Below are 20376 nucleotides of genomic sequence, written 5' to 3'. Positions count from 1 at the left end.
ACAACCACAGAGGCTTATAATGTCAGAATTATTTTGATCACTGATCAAAAATTTTGTGATGTCAAAGTCCCTGAATTAATTATAAACAAAAGTAAGTATTCGCGCTAAGAACTTATCAAAATACGTGTCTAATTTTTATATGAACTCAATTGTAGAATCATTAAAAACAGTTGAACGAGGAAATGATGTTGATTTGCACTGGAGTCCACCTTTGATGAAAAATGTCACCATGTTTTGGCTAGAGTATCAGGTAATTCTGTCTAGAATTTTAACAAATTGATCAGATTTTCTAACATTAGTTTTCATTTAGTGGAATACATTTTGTGACAACCATACAGAAAAAAGAGGGTTCAACTCAAACATGACTCAGGCCACATTTAAAACAGCGCCGTCATCATCAAGTTATGAAATTAAATTAGGATATCATGACGCTGTTATAAAAAAAAAAGTTCTGATAGATCAAACGAATGTAATGCTTAGACATTCAAATAAAGCGATTACAAGAAATGAATTACCCAGAAGCGTAATTATTTCTGAAAAGAAAACAATCTTAGAACTGGAAAGATGTGACAAGTTTAGTGGTCCAGTGAACTATTTAATCACGTTTACATGTCTTGAAGATTGGTGTCCTAATAGAGAAATAAAAGGAGAGGACTACGAGTTTAAATTTTATAGTTCTAACATTAGTTTGAAAGTGCCTTTATTACCTAATATAGCATGTTATAACATATCCGTTGTTGCAAAGAGATTGGATCAAAAAGAAGAAAGGAAATTTTTTCGTACAAATGTTTCCTGTAATCCTCTGAGCAGTTAAGTTTTAATCATTTCACATTTCAGTCGGCCTAAATGCAAATCCCCACATCTGCATCAGACCGAAATTTGACACAGCAATATAAATTCCGTAATTGTGACTAATTGGTTCTATACAGATTTTCGAAAGGTTTACCTTCGTAATTTATAAGCTTTTTGCTATAAATTGACAAAATTTTATCTTCCTACATTCAAAAGTAAAGGCGCTAGTAGATGTTTTTTTGTTGATCGCAAACTTAATGGATGTCGAATTTTGCATTTAAGCGACTTCATTTACCTATAGAGATCTAAATCTCGGTATATAAGTACACTTCTGGTCATGGAATTTTGAGCATTGTTAATTGTCAAGTGTCAAACGACTTTTATTATGTGTTAAAAAAAATTGAAATTTTGAAACATCAATATATAAATAAAAATATACGGTTCACAACCATGTCCAAAATTTCATAAACGCAAAGTACAAAAAATAATTAATTTTCTCTATAGCAAAAAGTGATGCTACAATAATTGGTGCAGTAAGGACTGCTAAAATAATTGGTGCAGTAATAACTGCCACATTTGTCTTGTTCGCATTAATCGGAATATTGTGGTGGTTGTTAGTAATTGTGCACTTTATCTTAACATTTTGATTTTACTTCAAAATTGTAGATGTAAGCGAAGCAAACTTGCAAAAAAACGCCCAGTAATTGAGTATGAAGTAAAATTTTCGGATCTTCAAGAAAAAGATGCATTATTGGAGGCTATATTAACAAATGCATCAGAAAAAGAACATATAAGAGTGCCTTTAACGATAGAAAATTTTGAACAACACGTTTTGTCAGCGCTTGAACAAGATGTAGAAACGAACATAATTACTGAGGAGTTTCAGGTCTGGTGTTATTTACATAGATTTAAGATTTGCACGTTTACTTTATTGCAATTTTAGGAGATACCGATAATAAGTAACGCAAGCTGTAATGAAGGACGGAAGACCGAAAACGCTGCAAAAAATCGTTACACCAACATTTTACCATGTAATAATAGTTAAATTAATCTAGCTTTCGTTCCATTTCTCTGTAGACATAATAATATCTTGATATAAATTTTAAAGTGGTAGCTATCTGTAGGTGGTGGGTAATTTTAACAAGCTGATCAGAATTGTTGTTATTTTTAGACGACGAAACAAGAGTGGTCTTAGTCAACAACCCTGGATCCGACTACATTAATGCAAGCTATGTTAATGTAAGTTAAGAAAATTTGATCCTTCAATGTTCAAAATCTTTAATTTAGGGCTATGAAACTCCCAAAGCATTTATTGCAACTCAAGCGCCAAAGACCTCAACTGTCAACGACTTCTGGCTAATGGTTTTTCAAGAAAACGTCGAACTTATTGTAATGTTAACTGAAGCGAAAGAAGGCAAACAAGTCAAAAGTGCACAATACTGGCCAGAGCACCTCTGTACATACCGATTCGAAGAGTTTATAATTCAAAGTATCTCAACAAAAATCACGCCAAACTATGTTCACAGAGAACTTCAAGTAAAATATCAGGGTGAAATTCGCCTTGTTCATCATTTCCAGTATTCAACTTGGCCCGATCATGATGTACCATTAAGTCCTCAAGATTTTACCACTTTCATAAAAGAAATAATGCGGATTCCACAACAAAGTCCAGTGGTGGTGCATTGCAGGTAATTTTTTATAAAATAACAAAAATGTTTGCAAACATAAGATTTAAGTGCGGGCTGTGGAAGAACAGGAACATATATTCTTTGCGATATCGCTATTCGCATGGCTAATAAGGAAAATCAAGTGGATTTTGTGTCGATTCTGAAAGAACTAAGGAAACAAAGAACAAGATTGGTGGACAATGCAGAACAGTACATTTTCGCCCATTTTGTTTTTTTGGAATATTTCTTTGGAAGAGATTTGTCAGTCGATGTGTCAGATAATTTCTATGAAGATATTAAAAAGGCACAGAGCAACAATTCATTAAATCTGCTTATATACCGTTTAGAACAAGCAAAGAAGAAATTTGAAAGTATACAATTGAAGGTATATTCGTACTTGAGTGAGGCGGAACTAGCCAAAAATCGCTTCCCTTCCATTTTACCAGGCAATGAAAAATACGCGACTGTTCTAACAATTGTTATTGTCTTTTCAATTTGCAGGTTACTCGCAAATATTTTTACCAATTTCCGCCGAAAACACTTCAAGTTATATAAATGCTGTCTGTGTCGATTGTTACCGCTACCCCAACAAATACATTGTGACCCAACAGCCTCTGCCAGAAACTATTGATGATTTCTGGAAATTAGTAATGGAGTACGAAATCAACACTATAATTAATCTGAACAAAATCGATGAAGAAGATCCGGTAATAATTTTTATTCTACTCAGATTCACAATAATATATTCTTTTTAGTCATGTCCAATGTTTTGGCCAAAAGAAAGCAACCGATCTTGGACTTTAGACGATGCGGATGCAAACCTCTGTTTTTTCAGCGTAAACGACAGTAATCCTGCATTCAATTTGTTTAGAGTAAAACTTAAAAAACAAGCTGGCCAGAAGACAAAAATTGTCAATATCATTTCAACAAAAAACTGGGCAAGAGAGACTATTGAACCCCCGTCTGTCAAAGATTTGATAAGTGTGTGGAAAAAAATCATGGCTTGTAGTGGAAAAATTGTTGTCACCTGCTAGTACGGTGTTGATATTTTTATTTATTAAACTCTAAATTGTTGTATTTTAGCGATGGTGCTACAGCAAGTGGACTATTTGTAGCTTTGGCCTACATGCTGGAAAAAATTAATATGGAACATAAATGCGATGTTTTTACATCTGTTAAGGTTGTTCAGCAAAGTCGGATTCAATTTATAGAAAGTCCTGTAAGAAAAATATATGATAATTTGTTCTTGTAATAGTTTCTGGTTTCAGGAACAGCTTAAATTGTTGTATCAAGCAGCTATTGAATACATCCAGGAATTTAGCACATATGGAAACTTCAGTTGAGTTGCTTTGACAATCGAAATAATTTATCTAATGTTATTGATATCTGTAGGTGTAGAGTAGAGTTAACTACAATAATTCAAATATAACAATAATTCAAATAAAATAAATTGTAAGTCTGTGTACAAACAACCGCTTTTACTAACTAGCATTTAACTGTAATTAACTCTATATTAAAACGCATGCAACTTTCTCGCTTGGATCTTGAATATTCAAGTTCAAAGAGATACGAATTCAAGGAAGTTTTCACGACCGAACTCTACTTTTGCCGCGCTCCTAAAGACGACGAGTTTCTAAACTAACAAAATGGCGGGTTTTCGTCGTCTTCGGCCGTTTGGTTTTTGCAAAATAAATTTTTAAAAGTCCAGTTAATTTCCTGTGGCCTCTGAAATATCGCCGTACGTTGGTTGACGTGGAGACCAAACCATGTTTATTATAGGCAATAATGATCTGAAGACGCGGTTCACTACGTTCGTGCCGGTTAAAAGTTTAGTTTAGTCTGTATGACTAGTAAAAGATGCTGTTAAAGTTTGGCCAAACTTTTTAGGAACGGCCTGTATATTCAGGGGATGAATTTAATTTAAGTGTTAAAGACACACGTTTAGGGCAACATACTATTATAAATTAAAGGAGTCATGAAGGGGATGAGATGTTTTATTATAAATTATTGACAAGACTCTCTTATTGGGGACTATTCGGGTGTCAATAGATGGCGCAACCAAACTACAAAATGGCGGTTTTAACGGTGAACAACAGTATCTAACAAGCAACAAAAATTTGCATTTTTGTTTATTTAAAATTCCCTTAGATGCAGATAATTGTCTTAAAGAAACAAGCATTCTTCGGACATTTAAAAGAAGGCTGTTGTGGACTTATGCCGGTTCAAGTTAATAGTTCTTGACGATTTTATTGTGTAATTCGGCTCTATCTAAAGTAACAAAAATTTGCATTTTTGTTTATTTAAAATGCCCTTAGATGCAGATAATCGTCTTAAAGAAACAAGCATTCTTCGGACATTTAAAAGAAGGCTGTTGTGGACTTATGCCGGTTCAACTTAATAGTTCTTGACGATTTTATTGTGTAATTCGGCTCTGGTTTTAAAAGAAAGTTACATATTTATATAATAGTCACGAAAATGATACACCTGTGGCTATTGAATGTTTTCCAACAATTTTTTTGCAAGTAAAATCCATAAACTAACATCAACGTAGCTGTATTTGGCTTTTTTCAATTTTATGTTTTTAGTGCGTGCGTTTCTGCCAATTTTCAATATCTCATGAAACAAAATGTTGCTACAAGACTTTTTCCAACATTTAACAGCGTCAGTGAGCCTGATTCGTTTAGTTATGTTAACATTTCTTGCCAATTTACTCTTGAACAATGACATATTTGACCATTGAAATACTATAGGTAAACAAAACGACAAATCACTTTTGTCATTCGCAGAAAAGGGCCTAGACACAAAGTAAAAGTATTTCAAATTGTTAATTTGCAAAATTCAACAACGAAAACCGTTCAAAAAAACTTTTCAAAGTTTTTGTTGTTCACCGTTTCGGTGTTTCAGACGAACGACGATAGATGTCGCACCCTTCGCCAATTTTCCCAATTACTATGGTAATACCAGGTAACGAGATTTACTATACAATACATACTAATAAATATATCAAGTCAATCAAGATGTACAGAAAGAGATTAAAAAAGCCTAAATAAAACTTACTTTAACAGTGTGAAAGCGACAAAACCCAAGGTCATGGAAGGCTTCAGTCAAGTTGCACTTCACTCCACTCAATAGATGGCGTTAAACGCGATCGTAAAAATTACAGGAAGTTGGCGTTCTACATCCTTTATTTTTTTTCTGCTTGTCAAAATTGGCATGTATCCATTACAGGTATCTAACATATTATATTTCTTTCAAATCCTGTTGATTTCTAAAATTGCTTTTTTGTAAATCGGTAAGTTGTATGCAGGAAAAATGATAAAAATGGTAAAACTACTTTTTTCTTCTATTACAAATCAGCAATCGCTAACACTTCAATATCTAGATTCATCGAAAAAATATTTCAATGTAATAAATTTAATAATGTTTCGGGGAATTAAAACACACATACTTGAAAAAACATTTCTTTAAAATAATAATTCTAACACATTATATTCTATTCTATATAAGTATACACTGTTTGAGATCTATATTTCTCATAAAGTTCACTACCATTACCATTAAAATATTCTAGAAATACAAAATGCGCAAACATATACTGATCTACCCTACTAACCATATTAGGCCTCTGACCTCTTAATTGTTGAAGTGTTTTTAAAAAGTCGACTTTCTTTTCTTTGGCAGCCATTTCCATTATCACCTCACATAAAATATATGTTCCAGTTTTGCCGCATCCCGATCTAAAAAATGTAAATTACTTATGATTTCCAACAGAATTTGTTACTTCATATTTACGTGGAATGAACAACCACTGGTCCAGAATGTTTTATTTTTTTTACATCGACTATCAATGCTATAAAGCTTTGAATATTCAAAGGCAAACGTCCATCAGGCCAAGCTGTGAACTGAAAATGTTGAACCAGACGAGCCTGATTTTCAAAAACTATCTGTATCTCTCGATATACGTAATTTGGAGTGTTTTTCATGCAAATACATTCGGTAAAAAATGGTCCAAATCTAAAGACGCGGTCTGGCCAATATTGTAAAAATTGATCATCTAATGGGTTTTGTTGATTTAACATCACAATAATTTCCACGTTTTTTTGGAAAATCATTGTCCAAAAATCATGAACAGTGTTCTTCAGTGGCGCCTGGGTTGCAATGTATTCTTGCTTAATTTCATAACCCTAAAAGACATTTTTCTTTATTGTGTTTAAAGTTTAAATCAAGTATACAATACATCAATGTAACTTGCATTTATGTAGTCTCCTTTGGAGGCACTTTGTATGACGACTCTTGAGTGATCATCTAAAAATTATAAATGTTTAGATCTTAGATAAGTTTGATGGATAACATTTTGAAATTTAATTTTAATTTTTTTTAAGTAAAATTAGTCGTTTTCATATCGAATGCATTGAAATTATTTGTAGAATTGAGTTTATAATGAATTCTTACAAGGAACGACATTCATGAAACAATTCTTTTTGGAATTGTTGACAGACAATCCGGATCTACATTGCACAGATTTGATGTTTGGTACTTCCTGAAATAACTTTTTTTATGAATTACACAGAAGAAAGTAATTCTAACCTGAAATTGTCGAACTATTTCACTTTTTTGTGTTTCATTATCTTCACAAGTTCTTTTAAGATAATTTTCAAATTCGTTTATCTTAACAGCCGTAGAAATGGAATCAACATTTGTGTTGCAATGTTCTATAAAGGTTTCTTCCTCGTTGTGTTCGGAGATTTGTTGTCTATTTTGTATACATGGTAAAATGTTGGTGTCACGATTTTTCTCTGTGTTTTCGGTATTTCGTCCTTCATCACAGCTTGCGTTACTTATTATCGGTACCTCCTAAAATTAATAAAGTAAACGTGCAAATCTTAAATCTATGTAAATAACACCGACCTGAAACTCCTCAGTAATTATGTTCGCTTCAAGATCTTGTTCAAGCGCTGACAAAACGTGTTGTTCAAAATTTTCTATCTTCAAAGGCACTTCATTTTCTAATGCATTTGGTAATATAGCCTCCAATAATGCATCATTTTCTTGAAGATTCGTAGATTTTACTTCATACTCAATTAGTGGGCGTTTTTTTGCAAGTTTGTTTCGCTTAGATCTATAATTTTCAAGTAAAATCAAAATGTTAAGATAAAGTGCACAATTACTAACAACCACCACAATATTCCGATTAATGCGAAGAAGACAAATGTGGCAGTCATTACTGCTCCAATTATTTTACCAGTCATTACTGAACCAAATATTGTAGGATCATTTTTTCCTATAGAAAAAAATTAATTAACTTTTGGACTTTGCGTTTATGAAATTTTGAACATTTTTTGTGAACCGTACATTTTTATTTATATTGATGTTTCAAAACTTCAAAAAAAAATTTAACAGATAATAAAAGTCATTTCACACTTGACAATTAACAATGCTCAAAATTCCATGACCGGAAGTGTACTTACTTACATACCGAGATTCAGATCTCTATAGGTAAATGAGTGGCTTAAATGCAAAATTCGGCATCTGCATTTAACCTTAAGTTTGCGATCAACAGAAAAACATCTACTAGCGCTTTTAGGTACTTTTGAATAAAAGAGATAAAAAATTGTTAGTTTATAGCAAAAAACTTATAAATTACGAAGATAAACCTTTCCAAAATCTGTATAAAACCAATTAGTCACAATTACGAAATTTATATTGCTGTGTCAAATTTCGGTATGATGGTTTTGCATTTAGGCCGACTGAAATGTCAAATGATTAAAACTTAACTGCTCAGAGAATTACAGGAAACATTTGCACGAAAAAATTTCCTTTCTCCTTTTTGATCCAATCTCTTTGCAACAACAGATATGTTATACCATGTTATATTAGGTAATAAAGGCACTTTCAAACTAATGTTAGAACTATAAAATTTAAACTCGTAGTTCTCTACTTTCATTGTTCTATTGTGACACCAATCGTCAAGACATGTAAACGTGATTGAATAGTTCACTGGACCACTAAACTTCTCACATCCTTCAATTTCTAAGATTGTTTTCTTTTCAGAAATATTTACGCTTCTGGGTAATTCATTTCTTGTAATCGCTTTATTTGAATGTAAAAGCATTACATTCGTCTGATCTATCAGAAGTTTTTTTTTTATAACAGCGTCATAATATTCTAAATTAATTTCATAACTTGATGATGACGGCGCTGCTCTAAATGTGGCCTGAGTCATGCTTGAGTTGAACCCTCTTTTTTCTGTATGGTTGTCACAAAATGTATTCCACTAAATGAAAACTAATGTTAGAAAATCTGATCCATTTGTTAAAATTCTAGACAGAATTACCTGATACTCTAGCCAAAACATGGTGACTTTTTTCATCGAAGGTGGACTCCAGTGCAAATCAACATTATTCCCTCGCTCATCTATTTTTAATGATTCTACAAATTGAGTTCATATAAAAATTAGACACGTATTTTAATAAGTTCTTAGCGCGAATACTTACTTTTGTTAATAATTAATTCTGGGACTTTGACATCACAAAATTTGTCATCAGTGATCAAAATAATTCTGACGTTATAAGCCTCTGTGGTTGTTAAATACATTGATATGTTTGCATTATGTTCGGAGTAACTATAATTGGAGCCAAAATACAGAAATCCTCCACTACTGTTAAACTAAAAAAAAAAGATTATTTTGTAGCTTTATAGTTATGGACTGGTTTCTGTCTATTAAAAGCTACTTTACATCGTCAAAAATAGGCTGGTAACCATGGCATAAACTCATCCAGTTTTTCTAATAAAGTTTCCATACCGAAATGTCAACCTTACGTACCGATTTGTCAAATTTCGACAGTTGAACATTTTCTTCCACAGTTTTGGCAAAATCTACAGGAACAGCTAAAATATTGAACATACCTTGAATGAAAGATATGTCATAACAGTCTTCTTAACATCATTGCTATGTTAATCGTTATTACTTAAATGTCAGAAGAATAACACATTACTGACAAAGAGCTAGTTGAAATCGAGGCATTTTGGGTGGAGGATTTTAAAGCTCCGAGATATTTTACTGACGAGTTTTGTAAATTATTTACATTTTTCTAGAAATAGTAAAAAAATCAAACTTTTCAAACAAAATGTTCGTGTCAATGTGCTCTTTTGTAAATCTTTTAAGTAATTTGACAAATCGATTTTAAATTTAACAAATAAAACGGTGAAATCGTTACGGGACAATCGCATATTTCCTTGCGCGCAAATTGACATGAAAACTTTATTTATTTACATGACGATTTTCAGAAAAATAATCGATAATTGATGGATTACCTTTTTGTACTGTACAGCAAAATACTGAGGTTCACTTTCGTTGGGACCATATTTCAAATTTGGTTGAATTTGTATGAAGTTTTCATTTATGGACACGAGCTCAGGTGCTTCTCGCACAATTGGCAATTTTTCTGTAGAAATATCATTCGTAAAAGTATGATGGTTTTTAACAATTTCGTTTACTTACTTAAGCCATCATTTCCAAAATGTGATAGATTACATTCGGTACACCCCACTATGTTATCGCAAACTTTACACCCTTCATTACATTTTTGTCTACAATTTATGTCCCAGGTATTGTTGTCACAACCTATACAAAGTGAACAATTATTATTATTAATTATTAATTAATTACTTTTGTTGCATGTTGCTCCTTGATACCCCCAAGCACAGTAACATTCTTTTTCTGAACATATTTGATGCTCTCGGCAATTATTGTAAAATTGTCCCAATATTTGATCGCAAGAAATGTTACAGTTTTGTCCCAGATATGAGTTTTGTTTACAAATTGTACTATTCGACGTTTCTGGTAAAGAATGAAGAGTTTGACAACGTGTCTGCAAAGGAAGCTTTTCATTTTCTAATATTATGCTGTATGTTACTGAAACACAAAAGTAAGGTTTTTAGTGGCGATCTTGCTAGCTAAATCATTACTTAATTTGATAAAAGAGTTTACCTGGATCTGAATTGCAGTCTTTAATTTCGTCTATTGCCCAGAAACCATTTGTATTGCCATTATAAGTTCCTCGAAAAAATGAAATGAAATGTTTTTCCTTAACCGAATCATCTTGTAGAATAATCCTAGTCCACTGTTTTAAATTATTTTTTTTATTTGTCCCATTAAAGAATTCTGTTTTAAATGTTCCATATACCGATCGCAGTGTTATGTTTAAGTAACATCCTTCATCCACAGAGACATACATAGAGACACATGTTGACCAACCAGCATAGAGTAAAGATTTTCTTGTACTAGAAACATTTGAATAATAAAAATCATCTGAAAACAACTAATTAAAATTTTTTCTGTTGATCTACGATCGTACATTTATGATTTTTAAAAGATACACCATTTAAAGTGAACCATTTTAATCCAAATGGCTGAACTACATGATTTTCGTCCATTAAATTATTGCCATTTTTAATAAGATGTTTCCACTGACAGAAATTTCCAGAGTGTTCGAAATGTCTTCGATTTTTATCATTTTCTCCTAAAGTATTTAGCCAAACGGTTTCATTTAAACAAACAGAAAATGATGTGAAGTCACTCGTGTGATTACTAAGGCCAAAATCTTTAAAACAAAATAAGTATTAATTTTTTGTGTGTAACTCACCCATCCAGCGTTCGTCAATGACCAGATCGAAATGGTCAGTAACATTACTTATGCTCCAGTCATCATAGAACCAATTTTCTTTTTCTTGGATTTTGCGTGCAACTGTATGTGTTTCATAGTTTTTTATGTAAACAGCTGAATATATAGAATCTCCTGTTAGCACGCAAGTAACGTTGTTTTCTTTAATTAATGTTATTACTTCGCTTGAAACCAATGCCAGTAGTATTGTAGAAGCACAAAATCGTATCAAACCAAACATATTCACAAAGTGTTCACTATTCTACGTTGACAGTAATTTGCGCAACTACATTGAGATTATTATGATAGGTAAATTCACCTCTAATCATAAAAACACTTCATTCTGAAAAATGGTTTTATTTCAGAGACAAAAATAAACAAAGTTTGCTAGTATTTGGCTAATCATAAATAAGATAGTTGCTAAACAAAAACGGTCACTCAGTAAGCTCAACATTTGTTCATTTGTTATCGAAACTTACTAAGATTATTTAAAACAATATTTCTCCTAGCAACAAAGATCCTCAGTAACTACAAGTAGAGATTCGTTTCAACAAAATACTTTATTTTATAGACGTCGTTGAAGTTGGCGTCAGATTTGGATTCAGATTCAGTATTCTTGCCTCAAAAAACGCGCGGTCATGCATGCTGGCCGCGCCTTTCCCATGAAAATCTTCACCGATCGTCGTGCTTTTTCCACACAATTTTTTGCAAAATGACACCGAAATGACCTTTTGCCACATCTTCAATCAATATTCTGCCTCTACATGTGGACAAAGGGGTAAAACTCAACCCTTAAACTAATTAAAACTTTCATTGGCCATAATTCGGTTACTTTTTGTTATATGTCGATTTTACACCTAGTTTTGGAATCTGCGTGAAATTCTGCGTAAAATGAGACCCAATAACCCAAGTTTGCTCAAAAAATAAGCGAGATATCGACCGAATTAGATACGTACGTCGATTTTGCTCCTTTGTAAAAATGACGTATAATAATCTCATCTACCTGTATCACGAATGTTTCCAAGTTTTTTGAGTTTTAAGAGCTTGAAAAAGCAACAAACAACGTGTAATCATTTGAAAATCCAAAATTCAAATTTGAAAAGTCAAAACAATGTTGGTAGTAAACCCAAGATGGTTAAATATTCCCAAAAGCGTTCGAGCGTGGCGCCCTCCTAAGCAAACAGTCGAACTACACGAATCCGAAACAGTACCAACCTAAGCAACCAAAAGTCACTACGAAAACCAAGAGATAACCCTTGAACTGGTCAGATCGAAAACCTCAAATTCCAAGAAAACTCGAGCAGGGGCGGTCCTCATTTTCCACAATTCAAGGTGAGGCTCAAATTCCCTTTTTTCCCTCGTTTGCACCCCACGAATCCCGCAATTCGTCGATTTTTGGTGTTACATAACTCCTAACCTCACTTCTTTCAGATGCTGTCTTATCAAATCTTGGAGAATATCCGCAAGACTAGCCGCGTTATTACCCACAGCCGCAACCTCGGAGTCCTAGCGCCGTGTCTCCAGAAGGCGACGGACCCCATTCAGCAGCTTTTTGTTGATAAAATCAGAGAGTACAAACAGAAGAGTGCAGGGTGAGCCCCCTTTTCGCCATTTCTTGCCTTAACTGATCTTTTTAAAAGGGGTAAACTGGTGGAACCTTCCCCTGACATCGAGCGCGAGCTGAAATCCGAGCTGGAGAAAGTCTCCCGAGTGTTTGGAGGGGCCCCTGGAGAGGACATGACGAAATTCCCGACTCTCAAGTTCGAGGATCCTGTGATCGATCCCATTAACTTAGAAACCAAAAAGTAACTCGTTCAGTTAAATAAATGTATTTAAATTAGCGTAAGGATCTGTTTTGTAGTTTCACTTAGAGCCGACATACTAAATTTCTCTGCTAAAGACTGAAAAGTTTCAATTAATTTCACTAGATCTGTTCTGGGGATGAGCCCCTTGAACTCCCCCGCGCATTGGCAGTGCTGCATGAGATTCTCCATTTTAATCTGAGCGCACTTCTTGCATTGCAAATCTTGTAAATTGTACGCGAGGAACTTCCTGTTGATGACGTCCAAAAGGTACAACTCCATCTCCGCGTTGTCGTACGACGCCTTGCAAAGGGGGCACAACCACGCCGAGTCGGACCTGTACTGGTCCCGACCCAAATCAATATCCCTGCAGTGGTTGCACGCCTTGCAGATCACCTGGGGGACGACGTACGACACCGAACTGTCCCTCCACTCGGCGATTTCCGAAAACTCCCCCACGCCAATCAGGCGCAATAAGTTCCTCTTCAGCTGCGCCACCATGTCTTTCACTGTTGAGTCCAACGCGAAGACGTGGCAAATCGCTTTGACGAACTCCAAAGCCGGGCTGGTGCCACCTGGGGATGGTTTCAGACGATTGTTGATCTTTTCGGTGATGCTAAAAACAGAACTTTATGGAGGAAAGGGGTTGTTGCAACGTACTAAAAGAGCTTCTGGCTGATCTCTCCGGAGAGGATCTCTTTGGCGTAGTCGGCGACGTCCTCATGGGCCCCCAGGCCGAGCGAGGGCTGACTAAGTACGGCTCTAGCTATAGTCGTGTTCTCCGTTTCTTTCATTTTGGAGAAGACCGCGTTGATGTACCCGGCGATGACGGCGTTGAAACTGTTCCTGCAGCCCCCTTGCTCGGGGAGGCGCTCCGCCAAATTCCAATTCATAATAACAGTGGGCTAAAAACACAATTTCTCCTCCGTGTCTTCACTTCTTATTCTCACCTCATCGTCCTCTTCTTCTTCGGTTTCTTCGCGTTCTTGCAGCTCCTCCGGCAACTTCCCCTGGACCCCTGCGAAGTTCGCCGTGTCCAACCACACCAAGTGCTCCCAACACTGCCTGTACGTTATCTCCAGAGAATGAAACAATTCTTTGTTCCGAATCGACGTCACGACGAACTCCATGTTGGCCACGGCGTCCTCCACGTTCTTCTTCTTCGAACAAATAACAATCTTGTTGAAATTCGCGTACACGATTACACACCCCAGCCGCTTGAACTCCGCCACCAACTGCAGGAAGAGCTTCTTCATCAAGTTCTGGAGGGTCCTCAACAGCGCCGGGTCGTACATCAGCGCTTTCGGCGACCGCAGCCACCTATAGAAGTGTATAACTTGGAAGTCCGCGAAGACGTTGCGATACAACGAGATGTCCCTCATCCAGGTGCTGGCTAACGTCCGGAGGATCTTGAACGCTTCGGCGCACCTCGCGGTCTCGTCGTACGAGGTGGGGTTGGCCCCCACTAAATCTTCAAGCGACGTCATCGTCGCGGCGTCGAACGCCGTGATAGCGCTCGTACCCTCCACGTCCGTCACGTGGTGGCTCTGCAGGAGAGTGTTAATCGCCAAACTGTCGACGTCGAGCTCCACGCACACGCTCGAGTACCACCCGGCGACGTTGCAGACTTCGCTCGAGCCCTCCTGCTCCTCCACCAGGAGGCGAGAGTCGTTCTCTTCGATTCCCCCCAAGTCAGGTTTATCGCTCGGCGAGCACCACAGGACGTGGTTGTGGCGCGTCAAGTGCCGCGCGTAGAAGAGGTCGGCGCCGAAGGGCGCGGGGTCCGCCGGCATGTTTCCCACGGGGACGTGGAAGTAGCGGCTTTGCTCCGTCATGAGGTCGAGGACCTTCTCGCTGTTTAAATAGTGGCGGACGAGGGCGCGGGCGCCCACTTTCTGCCAGTCCATGACGTTGTACAGGTCCTCCACGTCTTCGATGTGCACTTGCACCTGGGGAAACTCGGTGAAGAGGGGGAGGGCCGTGCGGAGGGCGGGTAAGGAGGTGGTGGACTGCACGGCCATGAAGGTGGGGCCCTTCTTCTCGTCTTTGTACAATTGGAGGGCTTTCTGCAGGAGCTTGTAGACCTGGGGGAGGTTGGTTTCCAGGTGGACCTCGAAGGTGATGGCGTCGGGGGGCAAATCGCCCTCCTCCGTGCCGCGCTCTTTCCTAAAAAAAATAATTATAATGAACAAAAACAAACGTATGTCTTGAAACCTGCCATTCCCTACCATTCCGTCACCTATTTGACATTTAACCGTCGAGTTCAGACACACGTGCCGATTAGAGTACTCACTTGATGACCCTCTCCGCTTCATAGAGCCTGTTCAAGTTCGGCATCAAGTTCGTCCGCACGGAGTCCACCACGACGATGACGGCCTTCTTCAGCGGAGTCAAAAACAATCCAAACATCTGCTGGGGTTTACTGGGATGCTTGTGGTTGTAGAAGAACAGCCGTCGAATGGACCCCTTCTTCAAATACTCGTACTTGGTGGTGTTCATATCCAAGTCATCCAAATCGAACGTGTCCAAACTGGAAACTCCCGGTACCACCTTGCAGATACACCCAATTTTAGCAAACGTGCGGAAGAGCGGGGGGGTTTGGGTTTCGTACACTCCTTCGACGTGGGGGTCGGTTTGATCCAGGTACAACTTCCTGGAGGAAAACTGTGTTAACACCGTAAAAGACGTGTGAGAGGTCGTACCTTCCGTGCTCCTGAAAGACTTCCTCTGGGACTGAATACATGTAGAGATTGTGGACTTGTCGGGACCTCGGAAGAGTCCGGTTGCACTTCTTGAAGAGCGCTCCTTCCTCCACAGCCTTCGGTTCTTTCAAATTCGCGTAAAACACTCTTGGTACGACCAATTTGACCTGGTGCAGCTCCGTCTGTACCAGCGCCCACAGTTTATACTCCCCGGGGGTCATGGTGGGGACAATCTGAATAACCTGCCATGGTACCGTCAACAACATCTTCTGCGCCTTCTGGATGAACCCACCCAAGGTACCACTGACTGTTGACCGCAACACCGCCACGCTCTTCTTCAGCTTCTTCTTGTTCTTCGTCCCTTGGTGGCGCTGCATCGCTTGGAACGCCCATTTTCTCTTCTGGAAAGCCACCCATTCCGTGCCCCCAGACGCTGGTGGATTGCCCATCACCTCCCGCCACGTTTTGTTCAAATCGTCTTCAGAGAACTGTTCCGAGCCGTCCGCTCCACGTTTCCGCTTCGCCGTCGTGACGACCGCGCGGTTCTGCTTCGGAGGCCGCGGGCCGAAGTCTTCAATATCGAAGGTTTTCGGACGCGCGGAGAACATGTCCGTGATCCTCCGCTGCTTGAACGTGTCGTTCTTCTCCAGGATCTTCTTGTGGAGCCAGTCGGGGTGCCGCACCCTTGGAACGGGATTCGGGACGTCTTGCAACGCCGCCGGGATGGTAATAATCTTCTGGATGGCTCCTCCAAGTCGCTCGATGTAGTAGTTCCAGTCCAGGATATCCCGGATGTCGATGTCGGTGATGGAGGCGTCTTTCAACCACTTCCTGAGGTAGTGTCTTTGGACGCTCTCGTCCGACTGGAAGATCGCCAGAGGAATGGCCCTCTCGGTGACCGGGGCGCCTTCAGGTTTCCTCGAAATGACGTACTTGCACGCCAATCCGGCGTCTTTGACCATCTGGTCGCCTAAGAACTCCGCCAGTCTCTTCGCCGTGCTGATGGACATGCTCTTCTGCGCGCCGTACTCCTCCAGCTTCTTGGACATGGAGCGGTTTTCGGAGATGAGGTCGAACAACTCGGAATCGGGCATGTTGCGTCCGTGCGAGAACAGCACGTCCAGCCAGTAGTCGGCCACTTGCGCCACGGCGGCGTAGCACGACTCCAAAGTCTCCCCTTTAAGAAACGCCTCAAAGACCGACGACTGGAAGTTCTTGATTAATTGCAGCTCCCCGCGCCGCTTCACCTCGAAGCCCTTCAACTCCGCCAAAGAACCATCGAAGTTGAACACCGCGTACCGCTTCTTCAGCTTCTTACCCTCCTCCTTGGACGCGGGGAGAATCATAGCTTTGTACGGCCCGTCGACTTCGAAGAAAATCGAGTTTTCGCTGCGCTCTTCGTAGGTGAGAGACTCGGCATCGACCAGCTCGTGGTACTGGTCGTTGGTGAAGTACTCTTTGACCATGGCGTTGAGGAGGGCGTTCGGGTACGAAACGACCAGTTTCTTTTTCTTCTCGTGGTTGGTATGAATGGTGAAATTCTCGGGGAACGAGGCGGGCAGGATGCACCAGATGCCGTCAGTGTCGAGCTCCAGGGGGCGCCCAACTTTTTCGATAATCTCGCGGGCGCGCATTATTATGTTGGCACCAGTGTAGCAAACAATTCCGGCCATCTGCATGCTGTGCCAGCGGGCGCTGAAAAACGTATGTCGATTCGTACTCGAAAATTGTCAAATCTTTCAAATATTAAGCTTCGATTGGTCAAAACTGCCGCGGTGACTCAATCAAAGACACACTCAATGACTCACCCGCGCCTCATCACGTAGCCGTAGAAAGAGTTGAGAATGCACTTATGCGCCAACTGGAGAGAATCGTACAACACCTCCCGGTTCTTCGCCGACTTGATTTCCGAAGCGTCGCCTCCTTTGATGGCCGCCACCACCGCCTGCTTCGCGTTTTTGGACAATCCTTTATATTCATACCTACAAAACTAGAATAATTAGTGGAAAACACCCCCGTGGTGCCAACCTCCGATCGCGAAAAGCCCTAACTGTGTCGACGTAGAACGAATTCTCCTTCTGGCAGATCGTGGTGGTTCTTTCCTCCACCCGCGTCACCTTCAACTTCTTGTAAACTTTCCGGCAGTACACGTTGAGGCGCTGCTTCTCCCAGTTTGCTTGTTCTTGTTTGGAGAGCTGGTGGAACGCGCGTGGAGGTCCTCCAGGAAACTGTGGAGGAAACTTCTCCGTTTCTAGCTGTTGCTGGATTCTGTGGTACTCGTTCCTGGACGCAGGCACTGGAAGCAAAACTGAAGAGACTGGAAGGCGGTTGCGGCGACTTACTGTATTCGGCCCTCCACATCCACGCCATGTCTCTCTGGCACCGCGCTCCAGGTTTGTTGAAATCGCACGCGGCGCAAATCGTCTCGTCGACGATGGCGCAGGGCTGCAATCGATTCGTTAGGATGATGTTGGGGTACATGGCCCCCACGTCCAGGTGGTAGATCAACGGCCGCTCCAACCTCATCGGTTGTTCTTTGAGCGCCGTCAATTTCCCGGTGATTTCTCCGATGATTTCCTCCAAATTCACCACCTGGTGCAGAGGGACGCCTTCTTCGACTTCAATCGCGTGCGCGAGAGTCCGGGGAACTTGCTCAATCATTTTGTTTAAGGCGTCGACTTCCAGGCGGAACCTGCAGGGGATGTCGGCGCGGAACACTCCGGATTCTAGGGCCTCCACGTGGCCCCCGACGTAGGTCTCCTGGTGGAGGACGTGTCCGTCGTCGGTCATTTTGTTGAGGACGGTTTCCTCCTTGTTTGGGAAGATTATGTTGCAGTGGTACGCCTCCACCATGAGGAGGGCCTCGCACAGAGTCCCCGAGCCTTTCCTGAGGACTTCATCGGGCTCGCAGGGGATGATCGTGCACAACGCGAAGATGAAAGGGTGCACGTACTGCATGTAGAGGTAGTACGTGGCGACGGCGTCGGACACCGAGTAGTTGGAGAGGACCTGGGGCTGGGACACCGCCAGAGGGCACATCTCCTCCGGGTCCAACTCCACCGGGTCGTATCTTAGTTTCGCCTTCGCCACCGCCTTCAAATTTTGCGACCCCACGGGGAGGTAGGAGTCCCTCTTCACCCAACAGAAGCAGTCCATGTGGGCTGCAGGTCTGCACGAAAACACGTCGTTTTTCCTGGAAAATCCAATCTCTTGCCGCATGTCCAGGTCGTACGCCGCCGCCCTCGTCTCCACAAAGGGCCAATCGAAGAAGTCTCCGTTGTACGTGACGAAAATATGGGGGCGCACGTCCAGAATATGATCAAAGAACTTTTGAATCAGCGCCATTTCGTTGGGTTCGTTGAAAATCGTGAATTTTCCCTCGAATTCCGGCTTGGGGGTGTACTCAAAGTCCTCAATATCCGAGGAGAGGATCTCCCTGTTGGTGATGAGAAACCCCTGTCCATCGATCATATAAGAGATCATCATGATTTGATCAGTGTTGGCGTCTGGGAACTTCAATGGGAGTTTCGTCGTTTCTATGTCGAAGGCGAGGACGATGGGCTCGGGGCGCTCGATAATATCGCTCCGGAGGGTTATCATCGGAGGCTCCGTGACATTCGCTTTGCATTTAACATTATACCAGGAGCCGCAGAAGATCTTCAAGTCGATGGAGACGCGGACGTGGTACGGAACATCGTACTCTCTTATATCCAAGATGTTGCTCATTTGATCCGTGCTCCCTTTGGCGGTGGCAGCGTCGCTTTTACTCGCTAAAATATCCGTGAGCATCTGCGTGTACAACGTGGTGGAGTCGTCCCGGTTCTTCCTCACCACCTTGAGGATCTCCTTCTGGACCTTCACCAGGTCATTCTGGTTGAAGAAGGAGAGTTTGATGTACCGCTGCTTGAGCCCAATGAGGTGATTCGGCTAAAAGAATAAAATGAGGTGCGTGGTTATGATGGTACGCCCGTACCAGATCCAGGTCCTCCTTGGTCACCGTCTCCAGCTTCCCTATGGTCCCTGAAAACTTCTTTGACAGGAATTGGGAGACTTCCAGGATCAACTCTCGCTTCGTTAAGATGTAGAAATACGGCATGTAACAATAAGACACTTTGAAGCGAGTCCCGTCCTCCTCCATGAAGTAGAAGTCCACCGCGGCCACCAACCGCTTGTCTTCATCCAGGACTTCGCTCTAAAACCAGAGGTACTGAAGAGTTACCACAAGAGAGCCGTACCGAGTGCATGTTAAGCAGAAATCCCGTCTTTTCCTGGTGGTCCTTGAGCCGCTCGAAGCCGTACTTTGAATCAATCGCCTCATTTTCAATGATTTGGCGTAACCTCACTTCGGAAGTTTCTTCCCTGAAATGGCGATGTAATGACTGTGTCAGATAGTAATAAAGGGGGCTCACCTGTCCCTCGCTCGCTTGAAGGGCTTCGGGTCGCGCTCCGCCCGAAACTTCTCTGGATTTTCTTGCATTATTTGTGTTGCGAACTTCGAGAGTTTTCCCGCGAAACTGCATCACAGGTGGCTGGCGTGGTGCCAACCGACAACCTCTCGGGAAGAATGTCCCTAGAACTGGGGCAACTAAAAATGAAAATACGGGGTAATAAGTGTGGAAATACTTAGCAATGGGGGTAATTATCAATTCCTCTACTCGCACGTCTTGATATGGGAGTTCTTTCGGTGGTTACCAAGTAAAATTGAAATAACCGTCAGCGCTACCTTGTAGTCGGTAGCAATAGTAAGACC

General features: G+C 40.6%; 4 protein-coding genes, 1 long non-coding RNA gene and 1 pseudogene across 6 annotated transcripts; 3 read left to right on the top strand and 3 right to left on the bottom strand.

Annotated features, from left to right (window-relative positions):
* Window positions 1-161: 161 nt before the first annotated feature.
* On the top strand, window positions 162-507 carry LOC148180534 (uncharacterized). Its single transcript, XR_015771698.1, has 2 exons — window positions 162-250; window positions 311-507. It is a non-coding gene; the product is annotated as an uncharacterized LOC148180534 (long non-coding RNA).
* LOC148180533 (receptor-type tyrosine-protein phosphatase alpha-like) lies at window positions 507-3858 on the top strand. The gene is made up of 10 exons (XM_088039354.1): window positions 507-523; window positions 1459-1678; window positions 1736-1823; window positions 1964-2031; window positions 2080-2480; window positions 2529-2905; window positions 2961-3166; window positions 3215-3492; window positions 3543-3678; window positions 3728-3858. The coding sequence occupies exons 1-10, from the start codon at window positions 507-509 to the stop codon at window positions 3800-3802; spliced, it is 1866 nt and encodes a 621-aa protein (XP_087895480.1). The 3' UTR covers window positions 3803-3858.
* Window positions 3859-5952: 2094 nt separating this feature from the next.
* LOC148180532 (tyrosine-protein phosphatase non-receptor type 7-like) lies at window positions 5953-7294 on the bottom strand. Its single transcript, XM_088039236.1, has 5 exons — window positions 7047-7294; window positions 6912-6999; window positions 6697-6764; window positions 6252-6643; window positions 5953-6196 (listed from the first exon to the last, which is right to left on the bottom strand). The coding sequence occupies exons 2-5, from the start codon at window positions 6925-6927 to the stop codon at window positions 5953-5955; spliced, it is 720 nt and encodes a 239-aa protein (XP_087895362.1). The 5' UTR covers window positions 6928-6999; window positions 7047-7294.
* A 1642-nt stretch (window positions 7295-8936) lies between these two features.
* On the bottom strand, window positions 8937-11430 carry LOC148180531 (uncharacterized; annotated as a pseudogene). Its single transcript, XR_015770273.1, has 5 exons — window positions 11180-11430; window positions 10450-10770; window positions 9961-10374; window positions 9774-9904; window positions 8937-9125 (listed from the first exon to the last, which is right to left on the bottom strand). The product of XR_015770273.1 is annotated as an uncharacterized LOC148180531 (transcript).
* An 883-nt stretch (window positions 11431-12313) lies between these two features.
* On the top strand, window positions 12314-12963 carry ATPsynCF6 (ATP synthase, coupling factor 6). The gene is made up of 3 exons (XM_088049849.1): window positions 12314-12454; window positions 12554-12714; window positions 12763-12963. The coding sequence occupies exons 2-3, from the start codon at window positions 12554-12556 to the stop codon at window positions 12929-12931; spliced, it is 330 nt and encodes a 109-aa protein (XP_087905975.1). The 5' UTR covers window positions 12314-12454; the 3' UTR covers window positions 12932-12963.
* On the bottom strand, window positions 12936-20152 carry PolE1 (DNA polymerase epsilon catalytic subunit 1). The gene is made up of 11 exons (XM_088049851.1): window positions 20036-20152; window positions 19862-19985; window positions 19600-19818; window positions 17969-19553; window positions 17655-17922; window positions 17435-17608; window positions 15627-17321; window positions 15218-15577; window positions 13875-15090; window positions 13585-13829; window positions 12936-13540 (listed from the first exon to the last, which is right to left on the bottom strand). Exons 1-11 carry the CDS (start codon window positions 20101-20103, stop codon window positions 12955-12957), a joined length of 6540 nt encoding a protein of 2179 aa, XP_087905977.1. The 5' UTR covers window positions 20104-20152; the 3' UTR covers window positions 12936-12954.
* Between the last annotated feature and the right edge of the window lie 224 nt (window positions 20153-20376).

This window comes from Gnatocerus cornutus, chromosome 1 (assembly GCF_029298725.1).
Source record: "Gnatocerus cornutus isolate USDA-ARS CGAHR chromosome 1, icGnaCorn1.1, whole genome shotgun sequence".
Taxonomy (NCBI): domain Eukaryota; kingdom Metazoa; phylum Arthropoda; class Insecta; order Coleoptera; family Tenebrionidae; genus Gnatocerus; species Gnatocerus cornutus.
The sequence above is the reverse complement of the archived record's forward strand: the minus strand, read 5'-3'. Positions and strand labels throughout refer to the sequence as shown.

Excerpts from the sequence above, each read along its gene's own strand:
- PolE1 (XM_088049851.1), bottom strand. The coding sequence starts at position 20,103 with ATGCAAGAAAATCCAGAGAAGTTTCGGGCGGAGCGCGACCCGAAGCCC. Across the intron at positions 19,986-20,035 it reads TTCAAGCGAGCGAGGGACAG|GGAAGAAACTTCCGAAGTGA; the intron begins GTGAGCCCCCTT and ends TCGCCATTTCAG. Across the intron at positions 17,322-17,434 it reads GGCTACGTGATGAGGCGCGG|CGCCCGCTGGCACAGCATGC; the intron begins GTGAGTCATTGA and ends TACGTTTTTCAG.
- ATPsynCF6 (XM_088049849.1), top strand. The coding sequence starts at position 12,554 with ATGCTGTCTTATCAAATCTTGGAGAATATCCGCAAGACTAGCCGCGTT. Across the intron at positions 12,715-12,762 it reads TACAAACAGAAGAGTGCAGG|GGGTAAACTGGTGGAACCTT; the intron begins GTGAGCCCCCTT and ends TCTTTTTAAAAG.
- LOC148180533 (XM_088039354.1), top strand. Across the intron at positions 2,906-2,960 it reads CTTCCCTTCCATTTTACCAG|GTTACTCGCAAATATTTTTA; the intron begins GCAATGAAAAAT and ends TTCAATTTGCAG. Across the intron at positions 3,679-3,727 it reads TTCAATTTATAGAAAGTCCT|GAACAGCTTAAATTGTTGTA; the intron begins GTAAGAAAAATA and ends TTCTGGTTTCAG.
- LOC148180532 (XM_088039236.1), bottom strand. Across the intron at positions 6,644-6,696 it reads TAAATGCAAGTTACATTGAT|GGTTATGAAATTAAGCAAGA; the intron begins GTATTGTATACT and ends AATGTCTTTTAG. Across the intron at positions 6,197-6,251 it reads CCAGTGGTTGTTCATTCCAC|ATCGGGATGCGGCAAAACTG; the intron begins GTAAATATGAAG and ends TACATTTTTTAG.